Source organism: Clarias gariepinus, chromosome 3 (genome assembly GCF_024256425.1).
Source record: "Clarias gariepinus isolate MV-2021 ecotype Netherlands chromosome 3, CGAR_prim_01v2, whole genome shotgun sequence".
Lineage (NCBI taxonomy): Eukaryota > Metazoa > Chordata > Actinopteri > Siluriformes > Clariidae > Clarias > Clarias gariepinus.
The window spans coordinates 42,362,836-42,375,237 of NC_071102.1; the positions used below are offsets into that span (position 1 = coordinate 42,362,836).

Below are 12,402 nucleotides of genomic sequence, written 5' to 3' on the forward strand. Positions count from 1 at the left end.
ATGTTAAAACCCTTCATGCGCCGTGTTCTTTATGCCTTGGTTTATCTTAGGATTTACTGTATACACTCTCTCTGTGAAATATTACTCCATCTCACCATAAATCTAATCTAAACAAACTAACAGTACTCCACACACTCCACAATCACTGCAGACTTTGTCCGCGTCCACACGTAGCTGGGTATTTTCACCAACTGAGAGTTTTTTCCTGCGGTTTTGGCCGTTCGTCCACACGCAGTTTTGTTTGGTCGTTGAAAAAAAAACAGATTTTGGAAAACCCAGTCCGAAGGGGAAGATTTTCCAAAACTTGGTTGTCAGTGGTGTCGTTTGGACACTGGGGAAACCACGTGTTTAACCGCGTAAAATGTTTCTTTACTGTGCATACAACCATAAACTTGACAGTTGAAAATTAATGTGCGTGCATACACCAGCTCCAAAATGGACAGAGTATCAACACCATGCTCTTACAGTAGTCTAACAAAAAAATAGGGGTCCTAAAGGAGACCCCTGGGGTTCACCACAGTGACATCACCTAATATTTATAAGTAACATTTAGCATTTAGTATTATTTTTTTTTTTTTTTAGCTGATGCTTTAGGTTTTTTCTTTTTTTTTTTTTTTTTAAGTCTCTCGCATGTTTCAGGTTGCACACAGGACATCGTCCTTGTCTTCCATTCATAAAACTCTCATTGTCTTTACTACGTTTGTTCCTTGGTGTATCTATGTTTTAGATTTTATTTGTTGTGCTTTTTAATATGAGAACGAATGTAACGCCTCTCTCTCTCCCCCTCTCTCAGAGTTGAGCTCGTTGTCGTGGGACGACCTGGAGAGCAACCTGCCGGACGAGTTGATTCCGAGCGGTCCGAACGGCGACCTCGGACTGATGGGCATGCCTTCGAACGGTGGAGCGGGCACGACAGCAGGGATGCCGGGCGCCGCCGCTAATCACAAGCAGCTCTCGGAGCTCCTGCGCGGGGGCACCGGCCCCGGTCTGAATTCGGCAGCTATGAACTCGTCCAGCCCGGGCCCCGGGGGAGGTATGGGGCCTCAACTGGGCGCCCTTGGTAAGAGCCCGCTGGGCCAGGGCTCTCCCTCGCACGCGTCCCCGACGCCGAAGCCGGCGGGAGCCGCTCAGGGCGCGCCGGGGAATGGTGGCATGGGAATGAACGCCGGCTTCAGCCAGGCCATGCTGAACAACGGCATGATGGCACAGAGCGCGGCTGCGCAGCAGGGCCAGGTGATGAACGGGACGCTGGGCCCGGGCGGGCGTGGCAGGGGCGCGCCGGGGATGCAGTACCAAGGAGCGGCATCCGTAGGGCAGCAGGTGGCGGCGGCGGCAGCCGGGGGAGCGCCAGGAGGAGCGGGCAGCGTGCTGGCAGAGACACTGACGCAGGGGGCGCAGCAGATGGGCATGAACGCTCAGCAAGCAGGCAACATGAACAAGGTGAGAGGACGTCAAGTCATCCTCTTATTTTATTTTATTTTATTTTTTTTAGCAGCTCTGTGCGTAGAGAGAGGGGAAAAAAAGAAGCAACTAATTTTTCAATAGCGGCTCATTTTGTTTGTTGGATCATATGCAAAACAGAGACGCGTGTCTGGCTAGCCGCTCCGCGTTTCATGTTTAATTAGGTAACAAGAGTTAAGAGCATCTGAGCAGTTTTTTTTTTTTTTTTAACCAAATCAGAGACCTCAAGGAGAAGCAACGAACAATCCGAGTCTCGGTGCAGTTATGCAGACGGCAAGCACAGGAATAAACCCTGGCACGTTCCCGGCATGAGTTTCCGCGCTACTCGTCCTGTCCCGTGTAACCCATCCCTCCTCCTCTCGTGGAACCTTTTGTACAGCACGGTGCGGTGGAGTGAAAAGGTGGTGTTTACCTTTCACCGAACGCCGCTGCGGTTTCACAGGAAGCTCGTAGGAAGGTTCTGTCACATCTCTAGTACTCGCTACTCGCCACCACATCAGAGCGCCGTGGTGCTTTCTCTTCTCTGTGGGTGTAGCAGTCAGACGGCGTTCGGGGAGCCCCCCTGCTTCTCATGCCTGAAGATGAGACATTGCGTCAGTGACAGAACAGATAGCGGGATGCCATGACGCAAACCAGCGCTGCTGCAACTCCGGAGGTTTTTTTTTTTACTGAGTAGTTGTGCTGATGGGCCACAAAATGAGCAAATAAAAAAAAAAAACACGTCCTGGAGATAAGGCCATGCGTTATTATTAGTGCAGTCAGAATCAAGTATCTAACAGACCTCTGTGTGTGTGTTAAGAGACAGTGGCCAGAGTGGCAGCTTCTGCTCTCGAGGGATGAGAGCGAGTGAGCGGAGACTGCAACAAATCTGTATGTGAATGAGTAAGCACAGCAGGAGGAGGGTCAGGATAAAGCTGTGTGTGTGTGTAGAGAGAGAGAGAGGAGGGCTGGCAGTGCATGCGGCGCTCAGCTGGCCTCTTTTATCTGGTCTGCTGGAACGATGTCAACAGAGGGGGAGCAAGCGGACGGCGTGCTGCCGGAGGGAGGAGTGGAAGTGTTGAAGTGGATGAACGAATCTATACGGGTGGGAGGGTGAAGGTGCACTTGTTCCTGTCCTGGAAAAATTAAACTCTCCTGTTTTTGTTTTGTTCCCCCCCCTCACTTCATGGACCCCAATTCAGGTTTGTTAATTGGTCAATTAGCATAATGAGAAAAGTGAGCTGGTAGGGGGGTGGAATGGAAATGAAAAGGACGGAGAAATATGCTGATGTAGTATTATTATTATTTCTAAGAAAAAAAAATTATGTAACTAAAGTGAGCATTGGTCGTAAGCTTTAGTCCTTCTCTACACATCTTCCACAAGTTCCGTGAGATGAATGCGCTGTTGTGTTGTCATGAAGAAGGTGCATCTCTTTTTTTTTTTTTTTTTTTTTTTTTTGCTGTTGATTTAACTTGATGTTTTGACCCCCTAGTGGCTTCGTACTGACCTATACCGCGATTGATTTTTTTAAAAATTTTCTTTTATATATTTCAAACAAAAAATGTCCATGACCGTTACTCAAATAAAAATTTTATTTGTCTCAATCACAGTACGATATGCAGTGAAATGCTTAAACGACCGTCTGTGACCTTAAAAATAAAGATTATTGATAGGAAATATATATAAATGAAAAGAAATAAACTATAGAGAATTAATTTAGCTAAGTTAGGGAAAATATATATCTATAGAAGGTAAGACAAAATATACAATATAAGAAAAATACAAGGAAACCAAGATGTACAAATATAGAAACTTTAATGTGGAGATGAAGTGGGATTTAAATAGAAATCCCTGTTATTAGAATTTAGTTTTTATATTAGAAATCTGTTTTTCTTGTTGAAAGTGACATTATGTGCAGCTAGCAAAAAAAAAAAAAAGAAATGTAAATGTGTAAATGTGCAGGTGTCCAAAGTGTCCATGAATGTCCAGAACGAGTGCAAAAAGACAAATGTCAATAAGTGTGTATGTGCAAAATAGTTTAGTCCTGTATGGTGTTCTGATTGAAACTCCTTTCCGGAGACATAATTAGAACAAATGTTTTTTCCCCGTGTTTTTTTTTCCACACAGTAATACTCATTTCAGTAGACATGGCGACCCCAGGAAAAACCCCTGCAGTGTGTGTGCTGTTTTTTTTTTTTTTTTTTTTTAGTTTTTTCCCCAACAATGTTCAGTTTGGATGCAAGTAGCGTCGGGTATCGGTTTTAAAGGTCCTGTATTTTATTTACTAATTAATTTGACAAGTTAGCGCATGACTTGGCGCCCCACCCCCTCCCCCTTACAGCGTCCGCGTGTGTTAAGGCTGCAGCTGAAATTCCCCTTAGAGTTTTCACTCCTCAAACTACTTTCAGTGTTTCGCTCCTCTTCTGAACCCAGCGTCTCAGTCTCTGTCAATGGTCTGAGTGACACGACGGGGGAGGGGCTTTTATATGAGGTCACGATGGGGGAGGGGCTTTTATATGAGGCGAAGAGCAAGAGAATATCCATTTGTTGACTTATTATTATTATTATTATTATAATTTTTTTTTACATGCTCACTGGAGACTTATCTGAATAGCTAATAAAGTATAAAGTGAAAATTTTTGCAGTATTTTTTTTTTCCTATCGAGATTCAGCTATTTAAATTTTCATTTCAGTGGTTTCTTTTCTTTTTGTTTTAAAGCAGATTGTTATTTTAAGGATTTTCTAATTAATATTTGTACATGACTGATATTTAGGCAGTGCTTTTCCCTTCTATTTAACTTATTTATTTCCTTCTTTCCTTTACTTTGTGTAGATGGGTATGCCAGGAGGTGGCAGTCCATTCGGTCAATATCAAACGGGCGGGCAGCAGTTAGCGGCGCCGGGTGTGAACGCGCAGCTACAGAGTAAAGCAGCCCTGACGAACAGCCTGCCGAACGTTCCCACCATGGTGAGTGTTCAGTGCTCTCTCTCTCTCTCTCTCTCTCTCTCTCTCTCTCTCTCTCTCTCCTTAATTTAACACACGTTGTTGTCCCTCAGTCCTCTTCATATCGTATGAAGCATTATTGCACAGTTTCAGTCACACAGCGAGCGTTAGCTACACATTCAGCGGTGTCGGTCAGCTAGTGGCTTTTAGCTGTGTTTCCTGGATGTCTGTAGACGTTAAATACCCGTTCAGTATCGGGTGGATCACAGTATCTGTAGCACATTATTATAGTATACACACATTACCAGTTCGTCTCTCTACACTGGAACCTCGGCGTACCCACACACTGGTTTACGTGTTTTTACACCTAGGGACTGATATTTGCAAAAAATTTGCCTCGCGTACGAGTGAATAAACTGACCTGAACACCAGCTAAGTTGCGAGCCGTTAAAATTTTATTTGCATCAGTGGAAAGACAAGCGACAAAAGTTTATTTAAAAAAAAAAAAAAAAAAACATTTTAACATTTTGTGCAAGCTTTAGGATTTAGTGAAGACGCAGCACCATGGGGTCCCAAGAACATTATCAAGAGGATCAATTATAATTTAAGGTTAAGTCAGGTTTAATGTCTATTTATTTCACATCTTACTCAACCCTTCTATTATCTTTGGGGTCAGTTTGACCCTACTCAATATTTAAAGTCTTAAATGTCTGGAAAAAAAATTGCTTTATATTATTTAGTTACTTTTATACATAAACTTGGTTAACAATTTTAATTATGACAATTTCCCGAGGTTGGAATTGCTGGGGTCCGATTAACCCAAGGATGAAAGATGTTGGTAAATTTGAAGGTGATAGGAGGGTTAATTCATGTTAAATGTTTTGATTGTTCTTATATGCACATAAAACGAGTATAGTGTTGGATATTGGTAATATTTTTGGGTGGCTAGAACAGATTTACATATCTGCATTTACATAATTTTTTATGGGAACATGCGTCTCACAAAGCGATATTTCACCTTAAGGCTAGTATTAAATTTGTATCTCGATGTACAACTGTATGTACAACTTGTGGAAATTCACTGTGTTGTGGCGTTTGTACAGCTGGTTCCATCACAGGCGCATCCTCACTGATTTTTACAGTAGGCGGCGTCAATATCAAACTTTTATGTTAAACTGTGAGTGTGTCACGGCATCTCAAGAACGGTAGGCAGCGACGTCGGTATTTCAAGAGCAAAACAGGTACGTGGGCAGAGTTGAGGGCTGATGAAACGTCGAAGCATCGTGTAGCGAGGATGTGCCCGGGTGTAACCTAACGTGTCCCTGCCCTCGTGTGTGCTTGCAGCCCCAGGCGCAGCAGCAGGTGGCGGTGGGAATGGTCGGGTGTCAGGGTGTTCCTGCCGGTCCGACGGCCGACCCGGAGAAGCGCAAGCTGATCCAGCAGCAGCTGGTCCTGCTGCTCCACGCGCACAAGTGCCAGCGGCGTGAGCAGGCCAACGGCGAGGTGCGGGCGTGTGCCCTCCCCCACTGCAGGACCATGAAAAACGTCCTCAACCACATGACCCACTGCCAGGCCGGCAAGTCCTGTCAGGGTGAGTCGCTTTACCACAACACACACACATGCATTCTTGGTTGCACACATTCAGCAGCAACACCACCGCAACTATTTTTTATTTTTTTTGGGTGCTTCCTGGGTTTCTAACTCTCTCTCTGACACCTTCTCTCTGCAGTGGCTCATTGCGCGTCCTCGAGACAGATTATTTCTCACTGGAAGAACTGCACGCGGCACGACTGTCCCGTCTGCCTCCCGCTGAAGAACGCCAGCGACAAGCGCAACCAGCAGCGTGAGTCTCACATAAACCCCCCCCCCCCCTCATTCCTCCTTCCTCACCCGTCACCCCTTCTCTTTATCCGTTATACATTTCTAAACAGGGGTAAATAACGAGATTGCCCCCTCTTCCGGTTTGTATTGCATAACCGAATAACTTGGTACGTCCCTGCGAAACGACTCGCTCCGCTCGCTGAAGAGGAAGAGTGTGTAAGAAGAGGAAGAGAAACTACATGCACTCAAAGAAAGCTGAGCATTAGTTAGTGCAGCTGCAACGAAACTGCATATTGTTGTTGTTGTTTTTTTTCTTTTTCTTTTTTTAAGAAGTTTTAGATTTTGGTATTAACCCTTTTATTTTTTTTCTATGAAATGCACAACAGTAGTAGTACAATATTATTATAAAACCTCTGTGCCGATTAAATGAAAATTGTGCTTTTTATAAGTATCACAATCCTATAATTTGGTATTACATTAACCTGTTTTTTTTTTTTATGTAAATAGTATTTCTCTTAAAATTAAATGAAACAAAAAAAGCAACTTTTTTCTGAGCATTTATCTGTTATGTTGTCCGCCATAATTACAATTTCTAATCAAACGTAGCAATAATCCACTCCTACCACACGGGATGAAGAAGGAGAGAATAGTCCACAGTGCGCCCCCTGTAGGATTGTAAAGAAACGACGACGTGTTGCTGCCTCAAACGTCTCCAGTGTCTTAAAACTCGTGCGGGTTGAGTGGGCACGAGGATGCGGCTGCATGTGGCTCTCGCACCACGTCTGACTATTTTTTTGCGCTCGTAGTGTTTTGAGTTTAACTGTGTAATGGGAGGGTTTAAGAGTTTAGAGAAAATGCAGATCAGGTGATTTTCAAGTTGATGTAAAAAAAATTTTTTTTATACATATTAATTAATAAATATTGATTTTGTGGTTGCTATTCATCAATTCAAAGCATCACGATTTGTAACTGAATTTTTCTTTGTTTTTTTTCTATTTTCACACACCAGTGTCTTTTTGTTAGTTTTTTTTTTCTACCGATTTACAGTTAAAAGTTACCATTTCCTCTGATTTCCGTAGCCATGCTGACGTCTCAGAACGCCGGCCTGCAAAACACAATCGGTCAGGTGGGTTCGGGTCAGAACACGGCCCCTGCCCTGAACACCTCGGCTCCTATAGACCCGAGCTCCATGCAGCGAGCCTACGCCGCCCTCGGTCTCCCTTACGGCAACCAGAACCCTACGCAGACCCAGACGTCTCCCGCTCAGTCTGCGCAAACTCAACACCAGCAGCAGATGAGGCCGTTGAACCCGCTCGGTAACTGTTCTCATTTTGAAATGATTGTTACGGCGGACGTGGCGTTGTCTTTCTGTCTGACCCTGTGTTTTTTTTTTTTTGTTTTTTTTTTGTGCAGCCTCTAACCCGATAATGAGTGGCGGGGCTATGGGTGTGCCCACGTCGGATCAACCCAAACTGCATCCTGACCCCAACATGCCGTCCACTCTGAACGCCAACACGTAAGCACCGACTCTGATCTGTAGACATGTTCTGGGTGAGTCTGACTTCGGGAACATTGCTTTAACCCGGCCTTCTCTCCTGCAGTCAGCTGATGCCAGACGGCTCGGCGGTGGGAGCTCTGGGAAACGTGCCCACGGCGGCGCCGCTGTCTGCCAGCGGAGTAAGAAAAGCCTGGCATGAACACGTCACTCAGGACCTCCGCAACCACCTCGTCCACAAACTGTTAGTATCAGAAATATAATGCGTGCTGACGACGGCTCGTCTCCCGTTTGTGCTAACAGGGCGTTTTCTTGTGTGTGTGTGGTGTTACAGAGTGCAGGCCATCTTCCCAACACCGGACCCTGCAGCCCTGAAAGATCGACGCATGGAGAACCTGGTGGCGTACGCCCGGAAGGTGGAGGGAGACATGTACGAGTCGGCCAACAGCAGAGTAAGGGACACTCGTACCTTCACAGTTATGAGGTGTTTTTCCACTTGCCTTTTTGTTGTGATTTAAAAAATAAAAAAATTAATTTTGTGTCTGTAGGACGAGTACTATCACTTCCTAGCCGAGAAGATTTACAAGATCCAGAAGGAGCTGGAGGAGAAGAGGCGCTCCCGGCTCCAGAAGCAGATCATCAACCAGGCGCCCATGACCACGCCCGGGGCGCAACAACAACAGCAGCAGCAGCAACAACAACAACAACAACAGCAGCAGCAGCAGCAGCAACAACAACAACCCGCTCTGAACCAACCCAACTCTCTGGGACCCCGGCCTCAAAGTGAGTCTCGGGCAGACGTTCACACAACAACATACACAACACACTACAATGAGACAAAACTAAAGGTGCAACACAAACGCGCACTTAAGCATTTTATTTTATTTTGTATCTTTGCTCAGATGGACCTGTGCCTATGCCCAATGTGCCAAGTCAGATGATCAACCGCATGCAGGTCACTCAAGGTACTGACTTTTTTTTTTTTTTTCGCCCCCCTTTTTTTGGTTTATTTTTATCATGGCTGTTAATTGGTGTGTGTGTTTGTGTTTGAGAAAAGAAAAAAAAACATTGTGTGTGGTAACGTTGACTCATGCTGTTTGTTTTTTCATCCTTTAGGGATAAACCAGTTCAATGCAATGTCCATACAGAATGTGCAGATGTCTCAAGCTCCAATGGCTGCCCGAGCAGCCTCCCCGATGAGTCACGCACAACAGATAAACATGAGCTCTGTTCCTCAGGTTTGTGTTTTCCCTCCAGCCCCCCCCCCCCCCCCACACACGCACACACACACACACACACACACAGTCAATATTCATTCTCCACAGTGTTTAAAAAAACAAAAGGACACAGTAATGTGTATTATCAAAAATAGTTGCGAGCAACAATTAGAATCCTTTTTCGTAAAATATAGCCACACTTTCGACCCTTCAGTTTTAGGCATTTTAAGGAAAGGTTTTTAATTTACAAAGCTGAAATAAACCACCTCCTGCTGTCACATCGAGTGTAACGTTAGTTGCTGCATTTACGCGCATCTCGGATGGTCTCATTTTTCTGATGATTTGTGTTTTTAATTTTTTTATCTAATCAATAAACTTTTAATCTACAAAAATAAAGTTAACAGTAACACAGTTAGTAACACTGCAACAAAGTTTTTGATTTGTATTATCAAAGTTTTCCGAAGTTCTCAAGATTTTTCTAATTAAGGAAATAATTAATTTTTCCGATAATTTCTGACTCCCCATGAATGCAGTATTTAAATTTTACTAGCGATCATGTGTGTTGATAAATCTGATGCTTATTACAACTGCGTCTCTCAATCTACACTCCAGGTATTTAAATGGCACCGAAATTCGTGTTCTGTTTCGTTCCGGTACGTAACGGTTATATAGGTACTGGCACCGGTTTTCAGTACCCAACCCTAAGTTTGAGTAGAGCCCATGACATGCAATGTGAAAGTGAATTTTTATGACTTTTTGAACATCTTTGAACCCCGAAAAAGATGCTGGGAAAATAAGAACGAGAGGACCCTCACACACTGACCAAACTATGACACTATGACATAATAGGACTGATTTCATAGTGCTTGGGCCCCCAAAAAAATCTCATTTGTGTCATTTAAAAAAATTATAAAAATCCCCCCTTCCCTCTCTCCAGCTCGGAATGTCACCCACGCGAATGGCGCCGGCGCAAGGGATGATGGGACCCCATGGCACGAACATGGTGCCTCAAGCCGCGAATCAGACACCGTTTATGCAGCAGTTTTCTACTAATGCTAACGCTATGAACGTCAACATGGGGGGCCAGCCCAACACGCAGGCAGCTGTTCCTCAGGTTAGACACACACGCACACACAAACACACATGCATATGATACACTGCTAACTATCGTAACATTACTGTATAATTACACAGATCATGTGTGTGTATCGTGTATCTGTTATTGTACTCATCCCTGGTATCTCTGTTCACCAGCAGCCACAGAACCTCCCTATGAATGCACACGGCCCTCTGGCTTCTCAGATGAACTGCCCCGCGCCTCCCCAAGCTCCTCTTAGGGCCACCCCGCCCCCTAGTGCCGGAGCGACCGTCACCGGTACCAACCTGACACCTCTGCAGGCAAATCAGGCCGGCACTCCCACGCCTGGCCCGGCGCAGTGCACGCCACCGCACACGCAGCCTCAGACAGAGCTGCCTGCCTTGTCACAGCCCCATCCTGGCACACCGGTGAGTAAGGACACGGGTCTCCCTCTCATCTCCTCTCCTTTCCTCATCCTAATACAGTAAAACCTTTGGTCTGAAAGTATTTCTGCGAAATATTATAAGTAAATTGTTACTCGATAAATGAGCGAGGTCTTGCAATACGAGTACTGTAGTAGTATGTATAATTTTTTTCTGTCGAGCTTCACGTTATCACAACTTAGCTGATGGTTTCTTTCTCTCTCGCGTCATGAGATTGTGGGTAATCGTCTCTCATGCTCGGTCTCCAATGCGTGTGTAGTGTTTACTGTAACATTGTGACCAACATTTTTTCTCCTAAACTATATTTTTTATATATTGTCTAAGTGTAGTGAATGTTCTGTAATAACTGACATTACAAAAACATTTGTTTTATTTTTAGCTCTACATTATTTTTATATGAATGTTTTTGGGTTGTCGAAAGCATCGTCTGGGTTTTCGTTATTTCTTATGGAGGAAATTCACTTTGATATACAAGTGTTTTGATATACAAGCACACTTCCAGAGTGAATTATGCTCACAATCAAAGTATTTTACTACTATAATGTGGTGTTATTGTTATGCATCGTTATTTTTAAAAGTTTTAAAGGTGACATTTTATTGTCTGGATTGAAAACCGCTGTTTGGCGAAATCTGTTACATTTTAGAGATGTGAATTAATGTACAATGTCCCTGTCAAATACGTTTACAAATAAATAAATAAATACGTTTTCAATATTGTACACTATAAACCCAGATCCAGTTTTGGGCGAGTATAATGGTTTTGCTGCTTTCGTGTCTGTTTTTTTGCCATTAATTCATTATACCTTAGAGCTGCTTAATCTACAGAGTAAAACAGTTTCCAGGTTAGACTTGTCATGCTCTTTTTACTTATTTATTTATTTCCTATGTAACTTAGAGTGCCGATAACAGAGTCCCCACCCCGGCTTCGACAGCAAGCGCCGACCTGCACAGCCAGCATGCCGTACCTGAGCTGCCCACGGTGACCGAGCCCAAAGTAGAGCCCAAGCAAGAGGAGCAGGACTTCGAGTCCAGTACTGTGGAAACTGAAACCAAGATGGAGGTGAGTGTTTCTCTTAGCACACTTCAACCTAAATTTAAAAACTTTGCCACGTCAATAGTTCACAAGCAGGTTTGTGCATGAATTTGCTATTTAGGGGAAAAAAAAAAAAAAAAAGGATTAAAAATAGTAAATTAACATGAACATGTGTGGAAAATGTATGAAATTGGTTTACTCTTAAGAAGCAGCGCCCCCTTAATGACCCCATAAAGATAACATTGTCAGTTCCTTGATGCTTTATGATTAATTTGACAAAACATGGCGTGTCATGTGACCCCCCCGTCTCAGGTGGAGGATGAATCCGGCCCTCTGGTCAAGAAGGAAGAGCCCGAAAGCTCGGAGACCAAGCAGGAGCCCATGGATACGGAGGATAAGAAGCCTGACGTCAAGGTGGAGCCAAAAGAGGAGGAGGAAAGCAGCACGGCCGGCACTACATCGTCCTCACCGTCGCAGTCTCGGCGCAAAAGTGAGTGCTGAGATCCTTCCTTTGGGAAAGCTGAACCGCCTGGTTTTAACTTTTCACGTATTAGATGGTGGATATGTAGCGTTATTTTTATTTTAGGGAGGAGTACGTTATTGACGTCTGTCTCTCTCTCTAGTCTTTAAGCCGGAGGAGCTGCGCCAGGCTTTAATGCCTACGCTGGAGTCTTTATACAGACAGGATCCCGAGTCTTTGCCCTTCCGCCAGCCTGTGGATCCCATCCTGCTGGGCATCCCGGTCAGTCCATGTCACACTCGCACCCCGACTCAGTCACATCACTTAAAAAAAATATATAAATAATAAAAAAAATATATATATATATATATATATATATATATATATATATATATATATATAGTTTAGAAGCATTCCCAGTTGTTGTGGTTTGTTGTCTTTAAAACACTTTAACATATACTCCCCCCCCA

General features: G+C 44.1%; 2 protein-coding genes across 5 annotated transcripts in view; both read left to right on the forward strand.

The window, feature by feature from the left end:
* Nucleotides 1-12,402, forward strand: part of LOC128518710 (sialoadhesin-like) — a 1,187,000-nt gene that overhangs the window by 962,318 nt on the left and 212,280 nt on the right. The gene's annotated exons all lie outside the window — the stretch shown is intronic.
* Nucleotides 1-12,402, forward strand: part of crebbpa (CREB binding protein a) — a 37,878-nt gene that overhangs the window by 14,666 nt on the left and 10,810 nt on the right. For 2 of the 4 annotated variants that reach the window (XM_053491660.1, XM_053491662.1), the window contains exons 2-17: nt 794-1,440; nt 4,275-4,409; nt 5,730-5,976; nt 6,115-6,228; nt 7,286-7,522; nt 7,620-7,722; nt 7,808-7,945; nt 8,036-8,153; nt 8,250-8,484; nt 8,604-8,666; nt 8,818-8,939; nt 9,856-10,032; nt 10,173-10,424; nt 11,335-11,499; nt 11,785-11,962; nt 12,096-12,214. In XM_053491660.1, coding sequence (XP_053347635.1) covers nt 794-1,440; nt 4,275-4,409; nt 5,730-5,976; nt 6,115-6,228; nt 7,286-7,522; nt 7,620-7,722; nt 7,808-7,945; nt 8,036-8,153; nt 8,250-8,484; nt 8,604-8,666; nt 8,818-8,939; nt 9,856-10,032; nt 10,173-10,424; nt 11,335-11,499; nt 11,785-11,962; nt 12,096-12,214 — 3,050 coding nt within the window. The remainder of the gene's footprint in view (nt 1-793; nt 1,441-4,274; nt 4,410-5,729; nt 5,977-6,114; nt 6,229-7,285; nt 7,523-7,619; nt 7,723-7,807; nt 7,946-8,035; nt 8,154-8,249; nt 8,485-8,603; nt 8,667-8,817; nt 8,940-9,855; nt 10,033-10,172; nt 10,425-11,334; nt 11,500-11,784; nt 11,963-12,095; nt 12,215-12,402) is intronic. The other 2 variants (XM_053491661.1, XM_053491663.1) reach the window with 1 other exon arrangement.